Genomic DNA, 23,648 nt, shown 5'->3' with positions numbered 1-23,648 from the left:
TGCACATGTGTATTAAATTCCTGCTTTAGATTATCCCTTAAAATATTTTTATTGTAGCAAGAGACTATTAATAGCCTAGACAGTCATTAACAGGAGCTAGCAGTACACTCACGTTATTAATTAGCACCCAAATCCAATCTGAGCTGACATGCAATTGCAGACTGTATTTACCGCACTTGGTATGCTAGTCATGGTTTGCTGTGCATATGTGAATATGCTGCACCACAGGGTATTTCTGCAGGACCTACTGGGATGGCATCACTTTCCAGACATAAGGAAAGGAAATGCATTCTCTCCAAAGTTTCCAAACAAAGGCTCATGTTCTAGTACATCTGTGGGAGAAGAGAAAGGCATCATAAAAAGGACAAAGGCGATCTCAATGACCTGCTACAGGATGTCTTCCAAGACAGGGTAGGTGTGAGAAGGTGGAAGGAGAAAGAAAGGATAGGGAAGAGGGAGAGGGAAGGAGAGGGAGACCTGCTGGAGTTGGGCTCTAGGGGCATAGATGCCGGTGACTGTCTTGGGAGTGACCCACAGCACCACAGTTTCGAAGAGCACCATTCCTCATTAAAGGACTGCTACCTGGAAGTGTAACCTGAAATAAAAAACCCTTTCCTCACCTACAAACAAACAAGCAAACAAAAACACAATGGGCAGAAGCCAGACTAAATCACACACTATTGTGTCAAATAAGGCTGGGTGTCTGGTCCCCCAAGAAAAGCCATCATTTAGACTAAAGCCCTCATTCCCTCAGGGATTTGAAGAAAGTTTCTGCTTGCTAAGGAATCTTCTCCTTTTTTTCTGGCAAGAGGAACAGGTGGCTCTACCATTAACAATGGCTGCGTTGCCTATTAACTTGTCAAGGCCAACACTAGTCTCTAGGCTCTCCCCTCCCCCAGTCCCTGAACACAAGCCCCACCCCAGTTCACCAGCCCCCTTTCTCCGGTTCCCATTTAACCCTGAAAATCTTTCCCCTTTTGCTTCTCCTTGCTCTCCTGGGACACAGCCTTGGCAGTTTGAAATAAACTTTTTTCCTTTTTTATGCATGGAGCAGGCTATTTTGGTTTCTTTACTGTGCCTATTTTCACTGGGGAGATAGTTCAATTAATAGAGAGCTTGGCTTGCAAGTCCAAGGACCTGAGTTCGACCCCTAAACCTGATCATTAACATAAAAAAATAGAAAGAAAGCCAGCTGTGGCAGCACAGATTTGCATTCTCAGTGCTGGGCAGGTGACAGACAGATCTGTGGTGCTCTCTGGCCTACTTGGTGGGTTCCAGAACAGTGAGAGACCAACTCAAAAAAAAAAAAAAAAAAAATGGACAGCACAGCACCTGAGAGACATCACTCACAATATCACAGTATCATCTGACATGCAAGCACATGCACACAAATGCACACACAGCCCCATCTGCACACAAATGAACACAGCCCCATCTGCACACAAATGAACACAGCCCCATCTGCACAAGAACGCACATACATCTCCATCTGCACACAAATGCACACACAGCCCCGTCTGCACACAAATGCACACACAGCCCCATCTGCACACAAATGCACACACAGCCCCATCTGCACACAAATGCACACACAGCCCATCTTCACACAAATGCACACACAGCCCCATCTTCACACAAATGCACTCACAGCCCCATCTGCACACAAATGCACACACAGCCCCATCTGCACACGAATGCACACACAGCCCCATCTGCACACGAATGCACACACAGCCCCATCTGCACACGAATGCACACACAGCCCCATCTGCACACGAACGCACACAGAGCTCCATCTGCACACAAATGCACACAGAGCCCTATGTGCACACGAACCACCAGGCAGAGAGTAGGTGGATGGGAACAGGACATCTATGACTACTTAGTTAAAAGAACACATTAGTGGTAGTCTCTTGAAAAGGGAATGAGGACTACTACCAGGAGCACAGTAAACCTTCAACTATTCCTTTTTTTTTAATTGCTGTGCTGAGGATGAATTTGTGGCCTCAGACATATTAGGTAAGCTCTTTGTCATGGAGCCACATCTTCAGCCCTTTCTCCCAAATATCTCCAGCACTGGTTGGATGGCTGATCCCACCCCGTCCCACACACCCCTGGCCTCTGAATGGGGCTCCTAGACAGGAACAGTGACTCCAAAAGCATCAAGAGAACAAGGAGGAATATGAACTTGGTGGTACACTGAATTTACAGATGCGGCTAGCTCCTGAGATCCAGTCTCTCTGACTCTGCCTAGGAAGCAAAAGACACTTCTTGCACCTAGAGGAAGGGGTATGAGAGTGCACGCGTGCGCAAGCAGGCAAGCTTCAGGTTTCTAAATAAGAGAGTTAAATGGCTTTTACAGTCCTTTACAAAGTGAGCTTACAGACGAGTGGCTTTTAGAATCTCCAATCAACTGAAAAAGATGGCAGTCCATTATCACAAGAGGTTCATGGAGTGGTTAAGAGTGGAGGCGCAGGAGGTAACCTAAATAGGGCTCACTTACCAGGGGATACCCATCCAGGAAGTCGAAAGGCTAGAGTCCACCTAAAGCCCAGCCTGAGCCAGGGAGGCCCCTAGAGGAAGTGTAACTGGCTTTCTCCCCATTCACACAATGAACACAATAGACAGCCAAACATCCATAGAACACTATGGAGCAAAAGCCACTGGAACTGGACCAGGTAGTTGCACTGTACACTAGCTCTCTGTAGGGCATTGCCAGACAAAAGGAGAGGGATCAAGGGACCAGAGGTCACCTGTTCAGCTGTGAGATCTGTGACTCTGGAACCTACACGATGGTTTTCAATGCACAGTGAGGCCCTAATTCTTAGAGCTGCAGGGGTTCCTGTGTAGCAGACGCCATGTCCCCATCACCATGTGCCCTAGTCAGCAGTGTGCACCCTGTGAGTTGGGAGGGTTGGGCTAGATGGTGAATAAAATTGTCTCTTTCCTCTGGGATTTCTCTCGAACTTTTTTTAAAAGCACTGTATGACAAATCTGCTTCCTAATGATTTTTGAGTAAACTACAATGGCCACAATTTCAAAACCATTAATAATTCATGACCAGAGGCCATAAACACTACATAATCTCTACAGGCAGGAATCATGAATACTCAGTTAGAGGCGAGGCCAAGAATATTTTTACCAACTGAACTGAGAGAATTCACTGCTGCCATCAGGGGACATTTCAGACCAATGGTGGCCTTTCCAGTACCTCAGCTCAGCCTGCCTCTTCCAGGAAGCCTGTCCTCCCTTCAGTTCCTAGAGGCTTTATATAGGTACCTCTGTGTTGTTCATCATTCTCCCTCTTGAGCCCTGTCTGTGGTATCTGGAGTCAGTAGTGGCTGAGGGGCTGGGTACCAGGCAGGCTGTGGGTGCACAGTGATTAGCAGGCCGGGCTGCCTCTAGCTCTGGAAACCCATTCTCATCCTCAGCTGCACGTGGACACTGCTAGCAGTTAACAAATTCAGATGTCTGGAGCCACACCCAGATCTCGATGAACTAGTTTGAGGAGGCCCAGCAGAAGAGCTAAAAACTCCCAGATAGGCCAGGTGTGATGACACAGCCTTGCACTCTGGAGGCAGAGGTGGAAAATCACAGGTTCAAGAGCTGGAGGTACAGCACAATGAATAAGGCATTTCCCTCACAAGAGTGAAGACAAGAATTTGGATTCCCCAGAACAGACACAAAAGCCTGGCAGGGGTGGCAACCACCTGTATACCAGTACCTGGGAGACAGAGGATCCCTGGGGAAAGCAGGCTAGCTAGACTAGGTGGAATAGGCAAACTCAGAGAGTAGGGAGAGACCGTTTTTTACAGAGAAGAGCAATAGTAATAGAGTAATACACTCAACTTCAACTCTGAGCCTCCGCACACATACACCTGTATAGACTCACACACATACATGGGAGTGGGGATGTGGGGAGAAAAAGGAAGAGAGAGAGAGAGAGAGAGGGGTTTAATAGGGTGTGAGCCAAACACAGCTGAATGAGGCCTGGCAAGCTCACTGGAACCCACACACACCCCTCACTGTGTCAGCTCATGACCCACACAGGCACAGTCCTCATCTGACCCAGGTGGAAACTGCATTCCACCCCACCCTCTGGGGAGTGGCCCACAGGCCTTCACTGGAGAAGGAACAGGACACTCATCCCCAGCTGCTGGTTGTTCCAACCAGCCCTGACAAAGAGAGCTTATCTTTCTCACCTTTCATGGTGACATGGCTTGATCTATGGCTGGCAACCTGCAGAAGGCACACAGTGCCACCAAGTAGTGAGGGGAGGGGTCCAAGAAGGCAGGGTTGGGGAGGACAAGTTCAGGTGATCAGGGAAAGAACCCCCTAAACAAATGTGCTATTAGCCTTGTTCTTTGTTTTTCTAACCAAACTGGAAGCCTATTGAGACAGTCAGCCAGCACCCTCTTTTTCAGCGGGCCTGAAGCCATCTTAAATATCTTTCAGAATTAAACCTGGGCATTGAGATAAACAGCCTCATGTTTTCTTTTTTACTTCAAGCACTGTTTAGAAGAGAAGCGATCTGAAATGTTCACAGGCAATTGGTACAATGGAGATGCTGGGAAAGTAGCAATTAAGAGGTTCCGTTGCTAAGAGAGAGCAGAGGGAGAAAGAATAGGAGGCCTGACTTATTCCATCAGTCCCCCACCCCCAGAAACACAGGATTTGATCAAAGAACCCTATGGTAATATATGGTCCTTATGTCACTTCCCGCCTGCTTGAATTTTAAAGGTCATGTTTAAAGGTTTTCTTTATTCACGTCTCTCTGACTTTGACCATGTTGTTTCCTTGGACTAAAAACCTCCTGCTCATTCTTTAAGAGGCAGCTATCTATCATCTCCATACAAAGACTTCTTTCCTCCCTTCATGTTTTTTAGACAAGGTCTTGCTATACAAGCTAGACTGACCTTGAACTTCAAATAATCCTTCCTCGGCCTTCCAAGAATGGAGATTATAGCCTATCCACCTTTCTTTTTTTCTTAAGATTAATTTTATTTCTAATTATGCATATGTGTGTGCCTGTGTGGGTATGCGCTCGTGAGTGCAGGCATCTGTGGAGGCCAGGAGAGAGTGTCAGATCTGGAACTGGAGTTACAGTATACATCCTATATGGATGCTGGGATCCTATATGGATCTCTAGATCAGTGCATCTGTTTGACTGCTGACCCATTCTCCCAAGCCCAGCAAGCCTTTCTTGATACTGCAAACAGGGTTAGGAGACTTGGTTTCTACCCTTCAATCCTACTTCCTCTGCCTAATGATAGTTTCTCAGACTGTAGTGCAGTGATCCTGGGCCACTTCTCTTCTAAGTATACAATGCACATCGCTCAGACCCAGTGCTGAGGTCCTAAGCAAATAGGCTCAAGGCGGCAGCTTTCGAGAATGGCCAAATGTTTTGTCAAAGTGAGTCCATGGCTGGAGGGAAGGCTCAGTCATTAAAGGCCAGGCTCAAAACCAAAGAGACACGAGGTGAGGCCTGGATCAGGGGGTGGTGGCACACACCTGTAATTCCAGGACTTGAGAAGAGTAAGAGCATCTCTAGTGCAAGGCCAGCCTGGGCTCTATTGTAAGTTCTAGACTATTTGATGCTGGGCTTAGAGCCCATGTCTCGGGAGAAAAGGAAAGAGAGAAAAGAAAAAAGGAAAAAGGAAAAGCCAATTCTCCACCCTCTCCCCTCTTCCTTTCTGCTTATTTCCCACATCCTTTAAACCTGTCCTGCCTTATGGTTTGCTTTGAAGCTCCTAGACCCAGCTGAGGTTGAAAACCAACCTTTTATTCTTAGAAGAGATGGAAGTGAACCTGTACCCTTTGGAAACCCAAGACTCATAAGGTCTTGCAGCTGGCGCTTCCTCCTCTTCGACCCTGGAAACTCCCCGTGAGCACACCTGACTGATGGTTGGAGCTAGAAACAGACAGCACGTGGAGAATAAGGCGCCTAGACTCGTACCCAGCAAGTCCTACAGACACCAGCAGGCCCTAGTGAGAGCAGGGAGCCTGGCCTGTCAGCAAGACCCCCGGGGAAGGCCAGACTGCCGACTCACAGACTCAGAGACTAAATGCCACTGAGATCCGGAGTATAAGACACACCAGCAGATGTGCTCAGCAAAAGTTCATCATCACAGGTGACAATGGGCCGACATGTCTAGCTGCCAGCTCTCACTTGGCCCAGGACTTGGTCTAGGAACTTTCTTCTTCAAGAGAAAGGAGAAGGAGGTCACAGAATGCCTGCTCACACTCTCCCATCTCCAGGCTCTAGCAAACAGCAGTGGGTGCAGTTACCTCCTTTCTCTCCCGAGAGCAGGACCGGCTTCTCTCCACCTTCCGCAGGGCCTGACCTGTAGCAGTTCAAAAGCAGAAGCAGAGATTAAGGCTGCTTGGGAATAGCTAGTTTATCACCACAAAAGCTTTTTATTTGCAAACTAGAAAGACAGGACCAATCATAATGAGATGATTCTAAGAAAATGTAGCCTGTTATTATAATGGGAAAATGGTACACTTTTGAAATGGACCAACGGCAAGGAAAATGGTAATTCACACACTCACAGTATTTGACTGTAATGAACAAAGCTCTAGCCCTTTAATCTGGGCCATTATCTGCACTCTGAAAGGGCCAAGGGACTGTAGTTTTCCCTGTCGAATTACATTTCTATTAAATTGTTTGGAATTACATAGAACGCCTTCCATAAAAGTGCCTTCTGCTGTGTGCACAGCCATAAACTTAGGTGGGTGCATTCCGAGGCGCTGCACCAAACCCCAGGCTCACAGTTCAGGTGACGTGCAGAAGTGAATTAGCAGTAATCACATGCGCTTCATGTAATGGGCCATTTCAGAGGGAATAGTTGCTTTCCTGAGAAGGCCTTAGACTAGCATTTGAAGGTATGCGTACACTCAGGAGGCATCATCCCCTGCAAACGCACCCTTCCGAAAGCACATTTTCACACTGTGATGGGAGTGTCCACTAGAAGAGCTCCTGATAGACTGACTGCCTTGGCATTGAAATCTAAAACAGAAGTCATTGTAGTCAGTAAACCTATTAAACTGCCCCACTTGACTCCCAGGTGGCTCTTTGTGATCGCCACAACCACACATCCTATTAGGTAAGAGCTCTCAGAAGGCAGAAGCAACAGGCTTAGTGACAGTCCAGGGAGAAAGAGCAGATGGGGGCCGAGTCTCAGACAAAAGGTATTTGTTGTAGATATTTTTCATGTCATCTGCTGCTAACGTTGGGTCTTGAGTGTCCATAGGTCATGCTTTGAGCTTTTAGGAGGTAGGACCTGGCTGGAAGAAGCAGGAGGTTGGCCTTTGAAAGTTGTAGCCACCTGGTCCTGGTCCGTATTCTCTGTTTCCTGGCACATGCCGTGTGAACAGACAAGGCCTCGCATGAGAATGCTGCTAGACAAAGTCATCACTGTTCCTATGCCTCTCCTGACACACGGAGCCTCACAACTGTGAGCCACAATCAAACCTGGCCTTCCTTATGCTGTTTTCAGGTATTCTGTCCCAGCACCAAGAAAGTGACCAAGATGCCATGTGCCTTGGTCCCAGCTTTTTTTTGTTTTGTTTTGTTTTTCGAGACAGGGTTTTTCTGTAGCTTTGGAGCCTGTCCTGGCACTTGCTCTGTAGACCAGGCTGGCCTTGAACTCACAGAGATCCGCCTGCCCCTGCCTCCCAAGTGCTGGGAGTTTATGGGTTTATTGGAAGGTGACAAAATCTTCTGAAGCTAAGGCCCAGGGGAGAGAGGTAAAGTCTTACTGGGAACTGGGCCCTTCTCTCTCTTTGCTTCCTGGCCACCATGAGGTGAACAGCATCCTCCAAATGCTCCCACCACCCAGCTGCTGCACAGGTCCAAAATCAATGGGCCCTGAGACCAACCAAGGCTAAAGCCTCCCGAACTGTGAGATCAACCACTTCCTCTATAAACTGATATTCTCAGGAATTTGCTAGAGTAACAGAAACCTGGCACCACCTCTGTTCTGCTCACAATGTCCCCTTAATCCAACCTTTTCTCTTTTCCTCTCTCCACAGTTTACAGGGCTAGTCCCCTGGGGCAACCATGACTATATGTAACCCCATGCTCCATATCTCAGTATGTCACACCAGGGCTGACACCCCGCCCAGACACAGAATCTCGGTCCCAGGAACTTGAAGTTGTTTTGATACACGAAGGGAGGGGTAAAATGGGGCTAATCCTGTTTGTGAGCTTTGATGCTGTACAGGGTCCTGGGTCACCTGCCCTGGGACAGACAGCCATGTCGGGATAGGAGGGACAGATGGGAAACTTCAGCATGCCTTGAGATCCAGACAACCGCCTTAAGTTTTTTCCTTTCCACCTTAAGACAACAAACTACTTAGAATTCAGTGATCGTAAAGAGCGTAGAATAAGGCACTGTGCCATGGAGTCCCATGGCGGGGAAGACCAGGGATATATCCAGTGACAGAGTGTCGAGCAAGGTCCTGGTCTCAATCCCAGCAACACAAAAATGATGAGGAGGGCGGTTTTATATGAAGATGGGAATTATATGGGAATTTTGTACTTTCTGTTTAATCTTTCTATGAATACAAAATTGCTTTAAAAAATAAAGTTTATAGCTGGAGAGATGTCTCAGTGGCCAAGAGCTTCTTGCAGAGGACCCAAGTTCAATTCCCAACACCTATACCAGGCAGCCCACAACCACTTGTAACTCCAGCTCCAGGGATGCAGACACCCTCTTCTGGTCTTCACAGGCACCTGTTCTCCACCCCTGCCCACCCCCCACACAAAGTTTACTAATTTACACACATGCCAACCAAATCAAATCAACCAAAAAGAGACCAGGGTCTCAAGAATCAGGATATATTTCTTGGGCTAATTTAATCATGGCTTCATGAAACCCAATGTTATGGGATAGGACCTAGAGAGAACATTCCAGAAGCCCTTAGCCACATCAGCTCTGGCTGTCAGCCTGTGGATTCCAAGCAGATCCTTCGGCTGGCTGGCCACACGATATGACAGGTAACCTAGTCTGCCCACACAAAGCAGACCCAGATGGGTCTGAGCTCAAAGAGGCGCATGAGCTGGAGGCCAGGGATGCCAAAAGACCAAGATACTGCCACAGTGGTAACAGTGCTGGACCAGGGCAAGGCAGGTAGCAGGAGGGCAGTTAGGGGTCAGTGAGGCAGCCTATGTCCAGCCAGGTCCTTCCTTCACCAGTCACACCAACTGAGGCTCTGCTCTGGGAGAACACAGAGCAGTCTGGAACCAGAGCTAAGTCCCAGGCTCTCTGGGGCATTAACTGCCTTCTGGATTGTGTCAAAGCTGGATGTGGTGGTGCACGCCTTTAATCTCAGCACTTGGAAGGCAGAGGCAGGCAGACTGCTGTGGGTTTGAAGCCGGCTAGAGCCACCTAGTGAGAAGCAGATAAAATCAAATGAAGGCAAGTCCGTCCAAATCAGCACTGGGTTTGCTTCATCTCCTAAAATTCTGTTGTGGCCTGGGGAATGGCCAAATGGTAGCAGAGTGTTTGTCTAGCATGCATAAGGTCTTGTGTTCCATCACCACACCACAAGCACATACAAAGATAAAATTTCAACAGTTAAAACAAAACTTGCAGGTGGGTCACACAAACTTTAAAACTTGAAAGCACATCTCTCTACTGGAGTTAATTAAAAGTGTCTTATTCATTAAATTGGAAAATAATTTGCTTTTCTTCCAATGAAGATAACACACTCTAATTACAAACATTTGTATCTAACCTCCCTGGAAGCTGGCTGGGTCCTCACGCCCAGGAGCCTCCCTCTCATGCAGGAAGCTCCATGATGACCACTTCTTGGCAGACATAGAAGGAATGGACTCAGATTCCACTGTACCTGCCTGCATCTGACATCTTGGGGTGTCTTCCTACACGTAGCTCATTTATTCTTACAACAACCAAGAGAGAGAAGTGGGAGAAGGTGACATTAATATCAATATACACTGCCTGCAAAATGAAAGAGGTGGCTCTCTGCACTCTGCAAGGTGACCTGCCTGCATCAGCTCCAGAGCAATAAATAAGGCCAGATGTAAATGCTATGTGTGTGCTTCGCTTTCGAGGACAGATGTGTGCCCGGGGAAATGAAAAGAGACGTGATCCCGCTGAGCTTTTGTAAATAGAACACGTTCCCTCCTTTATGGCTGGAGAAGGGCTTTATCTGCACTTAGGATTTATTGTCAGTGGTTAGGATCTGACACTTCAGTTTTACTTTGCCCTAGATGTAGATAATATTCACTATTGCCTATTTTGTGGGAGTCATGTCTTCATCTGAAGTCATCAGGCAAGAGAAAAATCATGTCAAAATTACCCTTAAAAATAAACTTAAGCCACTCATAATGTACAGGACAGGGCACAGCTTTCCGACCCACTGCTGCAGACTAATGCCTGCGTGTAAAAGCTGGTGTGTATGGAAATATATAGTACACGATAAAATACACATGCAAAATATATCTTTATGGAAAGCCATTAAACTATCCCTATTCAGCTGCTCCCTCTATGTTTCTCTAGTCAGACAGGGGAAAGAGGTGGGGCATATGGGAGGGGCCCAGCTCTATATTCATGGAAGGTCGGCACCTGGCTGCCACAGAGCTACTATGCTAGCCACCTGTCTGCAGCCAGCTGCTATGGAGAGGCAGCTTCCTGAACACTCACAACCACTTTTGATAACCAGGGATCAGTAAACAGCTTCTATAAAAGGCCACACACACATTATTGGTGTGTAATGCCTAAGGTCATAAGACTCTAAGGTCTCTAGCGCTGATACTTTGCTATTATAGAGCAAAAGTAGTAATAGGTAATAGACAATTAAACAGCACTACTGTTTGAATAAATCTTTATTTACAAAAGCAGGCAGCGGGCCAGATTTTGACAAAGGCTTGCTTTTATATCTATATATAATTTTGTCGGTGCTGGGGATGGAGTAATTCCTGCTTTAGAGGAAGGCTAGTATTTACACTGGTATAAACCAGTGAGGTAAGGAAAGGTGAACTGCAGGTGAGCGACTGCAAGATTTACTTATTGTCACAAAAGTGCGCCCTTCACTGTTGTCACCATCGCTATCACTGGCACCAGGATCACCATCACCATGGGTTGCACCTGTGGCCAGGGCTTAGCATGTGCCAGATACTGGGCTCCAAATGGAAACGTGTATACTAGTACCCAGTGTCAGATGAGGTCATGAGACTCAAAGAGGTTGGGACACTGGCGATATCAGGAAGCTAGTAAGCAGAGGGGCCCAGAGGTAGACTGTCTTAACCACCATGTGTCACTGTCCCTCAGCCGGGTCATTAAGCCTAGTTTAAGAACAGTGATGGTACAGCAAAGTGCTGGGGAGGTGCGTGAGAGAAGCAGTTGTTCTGTGATGCAGCGTTTAATCTGTCTCAGGCTCCCAGAGCAATTAATAAAGAGATTAGAAGCAAATGGCTCCCTGGTGAAGCTGGCACTCCCTTCCCGCCAGATGGCTTCCTGAGAAGATCCGGAACAAATGCCAACCATGGAGGGACAGGTTTGGCATTCCATTTTCCCTTCTGGGCTTTGGAGAATAAAGGTGACTCGTGCAAATCCCACAAGCACAGAAAGCCTTGGCCACAGATTTCATTGCAAGGAACTAGAATAAAGGACTCGTTTGTCCCAAGGAGAATGATGGTACTTCCACCTTGTGACTAATGAAGCCAAATTATTCATTCTGCTGTCTGAGTTTGTGTAGAACTTTGTCTGTGTTCATGCAATTTAATTTACCTAAAAGTATCCCTCTCACCTAACTGTCTGATGGTAGAACACAAAATGGCTTAGCTCCTTTGGAAAGCACGTTAGCAACATGCTCAGAAGCACAAAGGCCATTTTCCCTTGGAGCTAGCAACATCTTTACTAGAAACTTGCTGTGAAGTCCACAGCTTTCATAAGCAGGAAGTTTGTGCGTGAGGTATCCAAGGTATCATAATTTGCCAGACGGGGGCTGGAGAGATGGCTCAGGGTTTGAGAGCACATGGGGTTCTTGCAGAGGACCTGCATTTGGTTCCCAGCACCCATGTCGGGCAGCTTACAACCGACTGAAAGACAAGCTCCAGGGGCTTCATACCCTCTTTCTGGCTCTGAGGGCACTTGAATCAGTGGAGAACTACTGGAAAAGCATGGCAAGCCACAGGATGGAAAGCAACATTCAAGGGCTGAAAGAGGGTTGGGGCTCCGTGGTAGAGCTCTTGCCTGGTATACATAAGGTCCTGAGTGCAATGCCCAATACTGAAAGTAAGAAGTGACTAGAATTCTAGATGACTTACTCTTTACTCTTATAAGATTGACTCTTACATCTAATAAGCTACAGGGGCTGGAGAGATGGCTCAGCAGGTAGAAGTGCTGGCTGCTCTCACAGAGGACCTGGATTCCGTTTCCAGTATCCAATTATCTCTAATTCCAGGTCTAGGAACCTGATGCCCTCTTCTGGCTTCCATGGGAACTGCATGTATGTGGTGCACAGACAAATGTAGGTAAAACACTAATAAAATAAAAGTAAATAAATCCTTTAAAAGGAGAGAGAGCCTTTGTAGTGGGGAGGTCTGGACAGGGTTTCTCTGTAGCTTTGAAGCCTGTCTGTAGACCAGGCTGACCTTGAATTCACACAGATCTGCACGTCTCAGCCCTCTGAGTACTGAGATTAAAGGTGTGCATCATCACAGCCCAGCTGAGAGCCTTTGCTTTAAGGATAGAAAGAAAGAAAGAAAAGGAAGGGTGAGCTGGGGAGATGGTTCAGTGGTTAAATGGTGTTTGGCTCCAAGAGTGTGTATAAGTGCCGGGTGAGAATGGAAGATCTCTTCTGGTTCCCGTCTCAGAGGGTGGAGATGGGAAAGCCCCAGAACAAGCTGGTTAGGGAGACCAGCAAGAGACATCAGCAAGCTCTGGGCTGAACTGGGAGACTCTGCCGCAATGAATAAAGGAGAAGAGCCAGGACGACTCCCGATATCAACCTTGGGCCTCCACATACAAAAGGAACCCCCACACATGCACACATGCACATACAAGAAAAATAGAAATCAAAATATTTAGGAAAATATAACATACGAGAAGTGCTAAAGGCTTTTCCATGGGAAGCCTGAGAGGGCTTAAAGGCAGTGTGTTGAGGGCACGGGCATCTCCGTGAACCTCGGGCCTGGAAGCTCGTTGGAAGAACGGCATCTGCAGAAGGACAAATCTCTCAAGAGACGGCTCCAGAATGCAGGAGATAAGAAGGAAGTGACAACAGCTCAGCTAAAGCCTACGGGGACCTCCTAATCTGAGGGCAAAGGTTTTATGGAACAGCTAGAGAAGATAAAGAAGGGGAAGATTAAAGAAGGCTGGTCAAGATCTATCCTGCGGCGGTGGAGATGCTCTCACTAAACTGACTCTCTCACGACAATGACTCTTAGGATTCCTTACTCTCAATCACAAGCTCTGAGTCAAAGAAGTAAAACAACTTGCCCAAGATCCCGAGCAAGGAAGGAAATCTAGCAAGTATGATGCCAACACAGCCCTCAAGACCCAGTGTCATTTCCACCCACACTCCCCGTACCCTCGGCCCCACTTCAACTTCTGTGTGCCTAGGAAGGCTGATTCTGGCTTCTACCTTCTGTACTGTACACACACATCAGAGTCAAGCAGATAAAGCCGCAGTGCGGCAAGACTGGGACAGTGTGAAGAGCGGCTGTCCAGCCTCACAGGGAGCTCAGCTTCAAAATGGGTTTCTGTGGAGGGACGTGAGCCTTCTCTTGCTAGCTTTTTTGGACTTTTGTTGTTGTTAAAGACTCTGTAACCCAGGCTGATCTTGAACTCCTGGCAATCCTCCTGCGCCAGCCTCCTCGGCACTGAGATTACTGGTATGTACACCACACCTGGCTTGTTTTGTCAGTTTTGATTTTTCCAGAGAAATTGTTAAATTGGTGTTATGAGAGAGCTTTAGGTTTTTAAAAGTTGATAAATTATTTTTATTACATTTATTTTGCAGGTGGGGGGGGCTGGCTAATTTGGAAGTCAGAGGACAACCTGTGGGAGTTGGTTCTCCCCTTTTACCCTGTGGGTTCCAGGGGTCAAACTCAGGCTTGACAGCAAACTTCTCTACCCAATTAACCATCCCACTGGCCTGATAAATGATCCCTAAAAATTCAAAACAGGTCTCCACTTTCCAACGTAATAGGTAACTGTGGTGGTTTGAATTAGAATGGCCATATATTTGAATGCTTAGTCACTAGGAAGTGGCACTATTTGAGAAGGATTAACAGGCGTAGCCTTGCTGGAGGAAGTGTGTCACTGGTGGTGGACTTGGAGGATTCCATAGCCTGCAGCAGGCCATCTCTCTGTCTCTGTCTCTCCTCTCCTCTCCTCCATGCTACTTGTGGATCAAGCTGTAAGCTGTGAATCCCATGCCTGCCTGCTTGCCTGCTGCCATGTTTTCTGCCATGATGACCATGGACAGACCCTCTGAAACTGTTAGTAAGCCTCCGATTAAATTCTTTCTTTTATGAGGTCGCGGGGTCTCTTCCAGCAATACAACAGTAAGTAGGCAGGAAACTGGAAAATTACTTCTTTCCCAGTGGCAGTCAGACCCTCCTGTTCACAGGCCTGCGTGTGCAGATTCAATTAACAGCAAAGAGAAAATACTTGGGGAAAGCATCTTTACAACGTGCAGTACTTTTCTTGTCACTGTTTTCTAAACACAGCATAAATTGTTTCTCACAGTGTGCACATCGCACTAGGTGCTGTAACCTAGAGTGGGTTCAGAAGAAAAGGAAGGGAGTACATAGGTTATACTTAAACACACCCAGAAGACTTGATCACCCGTGGACTTCACCACTGGGGGCCCAGATCAGGTAGGACAGATATAGATACCAAGGGATATTTCCTCACCTCTAAGTCCAAGAGCCACTTTTGAGGAAACTTAAAAGGATCTGCTAGAAATCCAGTAGGCAAGAGCAGGAGCCAGGTAAAGGCTTGCTTTGCTCCCCACATGCCCCCAGGAAGAGCTGGGCCTTTAAGCTACACTCTACACTGAAAGCCTGAAACCATATTTCTGTCACTCTTCCTTTGCATCTTCCTTGTAACTAGAATTCCCAGGGCCCAGTTTACAGCCAAATCACCTGAGATAAACAAGTCATGCTAAGACCCTCCTCTCCCTTCCACATCCAAATTGCAGCTGGCAGCTGGAAGTGGAATTTATAAGCTGCACGGCATGCTTTGCATTGGCTTGCAGCCTCACACCCAGCTGTCTGCGAGCAGAACAAGGCAGCATGGCAGCTGAGACTGCCAGGCCTGGGTGGCAGCGCCTACCTGTCCAGGGGTCTCAAATCCACCGTCAGGCACAAGAAAGACAATGCATAAACAACTTATAAACCCTCTGCCCATATCTACTGGGCTTGTTCTCTGAACTCTGGCTCCCAAATACACTCCAAACTTCTTCAGTCTTTTTCACTGTTCCTCTTCTAGCCCCTGGCTCGTGTTCTAGATCCTGAACTCCCCCTAGCTCCTTCACTCTGTGGCCCAAGCTGACCTCAAACTCAATCCACGTGTTCTCCATCACACCCAGCTCCAGCCTCCAGTCTTGCACAGACTTTCTGGCAGCAGCTAAGTAGAAGCTCAGAGCCAGCAAGGTAGCTCAGCAGGAAAAGAACTTTTTGCCAAACTTGAGGACCAGAGTTCTAACTCTAGGAGATCCACATGGTAGAAAGAGAAGGCTGGGCGGCTGTGGCGCACACCTTTAATCCCAACACTTGGGAGGCAGAGGCAGGTGAATTTCTGTGAATTCAGGGCCAGCCTGGTTTACAGAGCTAGTTCCAGTGCAGGCTCCAGAGCTACACAGAGAAACCCATTCTCTGAAAAATAAAAACAAAAAAAGGACTCTCATATCTTATCCTCTAAACACTATGTACACATACACACACACACACACACACACACACACACATACACACACACGGGGGGGGGGCACCCATGGTAGAAAGAGAATGAATCTCACAGCTTATCCTCTGACCTCCAAGTATGTATGTATGTATGTATGTATGTATGTATGTATGTATATATATATATACATACACACACACAAATGTAATAAAATCTACAAACAACAACAGAAGCTGATAGATAGAGCCCTTGTTTAACAGGAACAAGGCCCTACGTTCCAGTCTCAGCATCACAGACAGAAAACCACAGTAGACAATTTTTTTTTCTTGAGACAGGGCTTCTCTGTGTAACAGTCCTGGCTGTCCTGGAACTAGCTTTTGTAGACCCAGGCAGGCTAGCCTTGAACTCACAGAGATTCACCTGCCTCTGCTGCCCAAGTGCTGGGATTAAAAGGCATTTGCCACCACTGCCTAACCAACAATTAGCTTTCAACTCAAAGGGTTACAACTCCTCTAGTGAACTCACCCTCCTGCCTCCTACCATAATCTCCCACAAACACTGTCTTTTTCAGATGGGGTCTCAACCATGGAGTCCTAGCTGGTCTGGAACTTGCTAGGTAGGCCTGAACTCACAGAGCTCTACCTGCCTCTGCCTCTTCCTCTGCCTTGTGAGTAGTAGGACAAAGGCTACATCCCCATCCCCATCTGCCCTTTGCTTCTCATGTGCTCATGGCCTGTCTCTTCCACCAGGCTGCTATGGGGCTTTACGAAAACTCAATCCTCCACACCTAGTATGACGCCTAGACTGCAGTCAGCATCAGCAGAAGTTTCTAGAATGAATGGACAAAGCTGAGAGGGGCATGATCATCTTCTATGAGAAGTGCTTTCTGGACCTGACACACTTTCCCAACCTCCCTGCCCACCCCAACCGCTTTCTGATGTGCTGAAACAGAATGTAAGGAATGTGTTTGATAGTCCACTGTGGACCACTGGGAAATGAGACGGTTTCTCTGTAGCTTTGAAGCCTGTCCTGGAACTAGCTCTTGTAGACCAGGCTGGCCTTGAACTCACAGAGATTTGCCTGCCTCTGCCTCCCTGGTGGTGGGATTAAAGGCGTGCGCCACCACCACCAGGCTGGCAGCTACACTTCAATAATGTAACCAGTGGCTTCTGTGGAAACAGAATTCCCAGGCTGAAAGGGATTCTAGTCTATCTCCACACGGGTCACAAAATTACTAAATTCAATTCCCTTCCACAACCTATCTGGCCCCTTCCACAGAAGCTTGATGGGTAGTGAAGCACCCGTGGAGGGAGGGGAGACCTGACCCTCTTTTATGGGGTTTCATAGCTTGTTCCTCCAGGCTTAAAACAAAAGATTGCCACACAAAGCAAGATGACCCCCAAATGACCTACTCAACTGCCATGAAAAGTGCATGAAAACCTAAAGAATCCTGATGAAAAGGTACGTGCCTTCCACAAACAGAAGGTTTTTTTTGGGGGGAGGGGGGGACTTAGTTTTGATTTGGTTTAGTCTTTGGATACAAGGTTTCTTTATGAAGCCCAGCAGGCTTTGAAATGACAACGCTCTTGCTCCAGCCACCCAAACAGCTTAGGTTGCTGCTGTGTATCACAATAGTTGGTTTTACCCAGTGTTTGCCAAATGCCCAGCATCCCTCTCAATCCCTACAGTGGGGGAGCTAGCATTTTTTTTAAGTCAGAATTTGCACACACACCCCAGTCCAATGAAGCTCGATCCTACTTCCTCCTCTACAGAAGCTTGATGGGTAGTGAAGCACCCGTGGAGGGAGGGGAGGCCTGACCCTCTTTTATGGGGTTTCATAGCTTGTTCCTCCAGGCTTAAAACAAAAGATGCACAGAAGAGTTCATAAATAGAGATACTGAGAAAAGAGTGGCGGAGACGGGCTGGAACAGACTGGGTACTGCCCCCATCCCTGGAAGTTACCATTATCAGGCTCTCGGCTCCCGTGAGCCTTAAATAAGCCTTCATATCTGATAAATAACAGTGATCAGGCTAGATCCAAGAATCACTCAGTAGCTCAATGTGGGCACAGATGTTAGTCTAGTCTCTATAACATATATATATATATATACATACCCAGCCAACAGCTAAAACTTTGGAGAATTCACAACTCAAAATCTCAAGTTCTGTACTCTTGTGAAAAACTGCAAAGATCTGGTGGTGCAAGGCCTGTCATCCTGCCTGGCAGAGCTGAAGCCTGAAGCTGCCAGACAGTATAGCGCCCTCCCATTCCCACTCCTACCTTTCCTGGTTGTCTCCCTGCAGCTGAGGTCAAGTCCAAAGTCTAGGGGGTTGGTCCCTCCAGCAGTGTCAGAAAAGCAAAGGCTCATGTGTCAGAACCAATGATCACAAGAGCAACATTGTCACCAAAGACAATAACACAAATACACTTCATATGCCAGATTCTTTGCCTTGGGGCTTGGCACACACACACTTCTTATAAATGCCCTAATGGGGAGACACTGTTAGTATGGGTTTTGTGTGCATGTGTGTGTGTGATTCTTGTGGTTTGGTTTTATTAATTTTCTAGACAGGGTTTCATGATCCTTCTGCTTCCATTCTCCAAGCACTGGCATCAGAGATGGGCACCACCACACTAGGCGGGACAACACCACGTTCAGCTTTCTGTTTTATAGACTGAGGAAATCGCGTGCTTTGAGAAACTAGCAGGCAGATTGTCATGGTCTGAGCATGCCAAGCAGGCTTGGGAGTCATAGGGCACTGAAGGAGTGGCTGGGAGAAACCTTGGCCACAGCAGTTGTTCATATCACATCTATTACTTGGCCTTGTAGACTTCACAATTTGAGACCCCTGGAATCCTTTGAGCACTCAGACAATTCAAGGCCTCTAAAATGAAACTCTGGAACAGAGCCATTAAGTTCCTTCCAGCTGAAACCTGTGATTTTAACTTACAAAGTACCTAAAGGACTTTTCTTTGATGAGGAAAATGTACACACACACACACATTAAACTACACAGAAAATCTATTAAGGGTTTCAAGGTAGCAGTGGGCTCCATGGCAAGGCAGTTGTTAGGAATGAACACAACTTCACTGAGCTGAGAACTGGAGACAGAATGCTAGTCAAAAAGAAAGGAAGAGGCCACAGAGTCACAGCAGAGGGACTTTGGTCAAAGTATGGTATCAAGCCTGGGCTGAACTATTCTACAGGCCAGTGTCTGGGGAAGTCAAATTTGATCACTAGGGAAACTAAGGAATGCAAAATGTTTGGAGACTTAGCTATGAATCCACTTCCTGGAGATTATCCAGAAATCCTCCAGGGGACAAAAAGGCTAATCTTTCCCTGGTTCAAGGTCAATTCAGTAAACACCCATTTGCCAGGCCTCAGAAAACAACAGAAGAGTGTCTCCACTTCTAGAGGAAAAGGACATGAGGCCAAGCCTGGTACAGCCTGGTGGAAGCCTCCTGGACAGCAAGAGGTACTTCTGCATACTGGGGCCTATCACCCAGTCTGGTGGGAATGACTTGAAAGGGTACAGCTGGTCAGGCACGCACCACAAGTAAGCAGAAAGCTGGGAAAGAATGTGACCTGCTTAGGAGTGGAGAGCTGCCTGTGGTGGCTTGGGTGAAATCTCAGGTGCCTACAGAGAAGGCCAGTATGTGTCATGCCACATGTAAGCTCCTGAATACTGGTGCCACCAGCCAGAAAGGGGCCAAACTGTCAACACATATCCAAGATCAACAGTGAGCCACTGTTCATTACTGAAGGACTGGGCCTAAGTAACAAGGCAGGCTCAGTGTAGCCAAAGCCCCTTATCATGAGAATGGAACATCCAGGGAATCACGTGAAATCACAGTTTTGAATTGAGAAAATATAGCTAGGGGCCCAATACAACCCAGTATAAAACTTTTGGACAAAGGTAGGTGTCTCACAATAAGAGCTGGCACTGAGCAGGACTGCTTTTCTAGAGAAATTGTTCAAATAAAGGTGGCACATCCATAGGTCACTTGTAGCTGCAAGGGCCAGGTTTTTAAAAACCCACAAGACACGGGGAGTTCATAGCTTCTTGTTTTGTTTTTGAGATGGATTTGGCTGTCGCCCAGATTGGTGGGGAACTCAAGACCCTCTTGCCTCAGCGCCCCCATGTGCTGGGGTTGTGTGTGCCACTGTGCTCCCTGGCAGTCTTATCTCCTCATCTTTAAAGTGCTTAGAAGTGGCTCTTCCATCCTCCTCTACTCCTACTTGGGAACAGAGGCACAGGCACAGGGCCATACACTGTGAGCCCCAAGGCAGTTAAGCTGAGCAGCAGAAAGCTACCTCCACAGTGGGGGCTATCCCATTATCGTCTTCCCCAGCCTCGCGAGGAGGCTGATCTGTGTGTGCCAGTGGTGACACTCTACGAAGCAGACTCTTTAGATAAGTTGTTGCCTTCTAGCTGCGATTAAGGTAAGTACAATCACAGTGGCACATTGAATTACCTAGAATTTAAATCAGATTGGATCCTCTATGGCAGCAGTTGGCAAACTGACTCTGGACAGGCCAGACAGTTAAGTATTTTGGTTTCATAGGCAATATGTTCTCTGCCGAGACCAGTCAGCTCTGCCACTTTAGTTTGAGACTGGGCATAGTGGTGTTCCAATAAAACTTTATGTACAAAAGGAGGGGCAAAATGCTTTGGGAAAGGAGTGCTCTTTATAAATACTCTCTCCTAGACTCCCATACTGGACTGTTGTCACCCATTTGCATAACTTTCTTACTAGCCTATGAGTTCAGTGAGTCAGAAACTATCTTACCTCTTCTCAGGTACTATGTATAGCATGATATAAACCCAGCAGTCTAGGGGGACCTCTGAAGGTATTCACTGTTGGAGGAGGCCGCTTGTTCATTCCTAGCTGCCCAGACCACAAAATAATCGCACAGAAATCTGTATCAGTTGTAATACTATTTGGCCAATGGCTTAAGCATTTCTAGCTTGCTCTTATATCCTAAACTAACCCATTTCCATTAATCTGTGTATTGCCACATGGCTGTGGCATACTGGCAAGGTTCCAGCATGTCTGTTCCTGATGGAGGCTACATGGCTTCTCCCTGACTCTGCCTATTCTCTCTATATATATCTCTTCCAGCCTGGCTATAGTCTGTTAAGCCATTGGCCGAAAGCAGCTTCTTTATTTATTAACCAATAAAAGCAACACATAGACAGAAGGACTTCCCATATCAATTCACAGCCCATAAAAGTAACAGGACTGTGACTTTAGAGGCTCAGGCAGGTGAGAGGCACAGGGCCCTGAGTGGCACTGGAAAAGACGCCTCCCTCTCAGGGTACCTCTACTTGAGAGAGTAAAAGAGTAATTCCCATGCAGAATTACAGTCCAGTATTATTAGCCTCTTGATATTTCAAAACACCCGATTAGCTGTGGATGAGAAGTCTCCCTACTTTTCAAGGCTGACAACTAGTGCTAATATTAAACATTATGAGTCAAATCTGTATGCAGAATGACTCCACCAGGTTAATCTGCCACCCTTGATGTGCAGAGTTCATCTTTGCTACTTCACCTTGTGAATGTGGGTACATGTATGTGCATGAGCGTGTACAGATCAGAGGACACTCAAGTGTCTTTCCTTGGGTACTGCTCATCTTTCTTACTAAATTTGTATTTATTTTGTGCATGCATTTGTATGTTTACATATGGGGGTCAAAGGACAACTTGTTAGAATCTGGGTCTGAGAGATCAAACTCGGTGCTGGGCTTGTCAGCAGGTGCCTTTTCCTGAGTCACTGCAGCAGCCCTAGTCCTTTCTCTCAGACAGGATCTCTCCCTGGTGCTCACCATTTCCCCAGCACCAGGACTACAGACACCCAAATGCCCAGTGTTTCATGTGGGATTTTGGAATTAAACCCAGACCTTCACACTTATGAGGAAATCAGTTTACCAGCTGAGCTATATCCACACTTGCTACATCTCTTGTTTTTTTTTTTTTTATTTTTTTTTATTTATACCTATGTCTGTTCATGCTATGCATCTGAAGATGCCAGCAGAGGCCAGAAGAGGGTGTCAGATCCCCTGGAGCTGGACTCATGGGTGGTGACTCACCCAATAAAGATGCTGGAAACCAAATGTGTCTTCCCTATGTGTCTTCGTTAGGGTTTCTATTGCTGTGGAGAGACACCATAAACATGGCAGCTCTTGTAAAGGAAATCATTTAACTGCATGGCTTACCATTTCAGAGGTTTAGTCCATTATCATTACGGCAGGACATGGCGACATGTAGCAGACATGGTGCTGGAGAAGTAGCTGAGATTCCTACATCTTGCAGGCAACAGGAAGTGGTGTGAGATACTGGACATGGCTTGAGTATATATGTGCGACCTCAGAGCCTGCCTCCACAGTGATACACTTCTTCCAATATGACCATACCTACTCCCTTTGGGAGCCTAGTCTTTGAACCCTCCTCACTATGCTTCTTCCATATTTTAATGTAGTTGACCCTCATAAACTCATAGGGAGTGACACTATTAGGAGGTGTGGCCTTGTTGAAGTACATGTGGCTTTGTTGGAGGAAGTGTGTCACTGTGGAGGCAGGCTCTGGGGTGGGGGTGGGGGGTCTCTCATATATATACTCAAGCCATGCCCAGTGTCTCAGACCACTCCAGTTGCCTATCAAGATAAAAGAACTCCCAGGTCCTTCTTCAGCACCATGTCTGTCTGCATGGTGCCTTGCTCCCTGCCATGATGATAATGGACTAAACTTCTAATTATAAGCAAGCCAACCCAATTAAATGTTTTTCTTTATAAGAGTTGCCATGGTCATGGCAACAGAAACCCTAACTAAGACACTCTGGAAGAGTAACAAGTGCTTTTAGCCACCGAGTCATCTCTTCACCCCTACATATCCTTTTAAGACTGAGCATTGGTCCAGTGAGATGACTCAGTGGGTAAGGGTACTGCCTTTCACTTCCCAGACCCATATGGTAGGAGAGAACTGACCCCCTAAGTTGTCCTGACTCCACACGTGTCACACATACACACAATTTAAGAAAAGAGTAACATCTTTTTAAGTCACTTTTACAGAATTTTTTTTTTTTGGACCAGGGAAGGAATACAGTATCCAGCACATGCTAGGCAATCATTTTCCACCGAGCAGCATCCTGAGACCCAGAAAAAGAAAAAAAAAATCTGAAAATGGGAATAAAACTAAGAAAGATGATATGCACCTTTAACCTCAGCACTTGGGGAAGTCAAATCATCCTCACTACACAGTAAATTCAAGGTCAGCCTATGCTATATGAGGAACTATTGAGAGAGAGAGAGAGAGAGAGAGAGAGAGAGAGAGAGAGAGAGAGAGAGAAATCTGTATAACGAATCCCCATACTCCTCACTTCAATCATTTATTTTGCCATCTCTAGATCCTGCTGCACAAACACACTGATATGTTGAGTCACTAGCTAAATGCCACAGAAACAAGCAGAGCACATGTGCCAAGTTCCTGGAAGCTAAAGTGCTATAAAGGGTGGAGTGGTTGCTGGATAGAAGAGAAAAGGCACCTGGAGGTATGCAGGAGAAAAGAAGACACAGAACATAGGCACATATTTATTTTGCCAGCTGAAGACCAGTCTTCTGGTTATTTCATGCTTGGTTTAAGAAGTAAAGAAACAGAAACATCCCTAGGAGCCTGGTATGGACCACACAAGGTCTGAACTCCTGTCCTGCTGACCAGCAGTGTGCTCCCAGCAAAGCCTCAGGGGTTCCCGCTGCCTGTTCTGCAGT

At 46.8% G+C, this 23,648-nt stretch overlaps 1 protein-coding gene across 5 annotated transcripts in view; it reads right to left on the bottom strand.

Moving 5' to 3' along the window:
- The window catches only part of Katnip (katanin interacting protein), a 168,264-nt gene that overhangs the window by 139,094 nt on the left and 5,522 nt on the right, over positions 1-23,648 (bottom strand). For 4 of the 5 annotated variants that reach the window (XM_050121615.1, XM_050121616.1, XM_050121619.1 and 1 more), the window contains one exon: positions 6,289-6,344. The exons of the other annotated variant lie outside the window; for it this stretch is intronic. In XM_050121615.1, the coding sequence (XP_049977572.1) occupies positions 6,289-6,344 (56 nt within the window). Of the gene's footprint in view, positions 1-6,288; positions 6,345-23,648 lie in introns of those variants that run through there. 5 annotated transcript variants of the gene reach the window in all.

Source organism: Alexandromys fortis, unplaced genomic scaffold (assembly GCF_014885135.2).
Source record: "Alexandromys fortis isolate MF-2015 unplaced genomic scaffold, M_Fortis_MF-2015_v1.1 scaffold_199, whole genome shotgun sequence".
Classification (NCBI taxonomy): domain Eukaryota; kingdom Metazoa; phylum Chordata; class Mammalia; order Rodentia; family Cricetidae; genus Alexandromys; species Alexandromys fortis.
The sequence above is the reverse complement of the archived record's forward strand: the minus strand, read 5'-3'. Positions and strand labels throughout refer to the sequence as shown.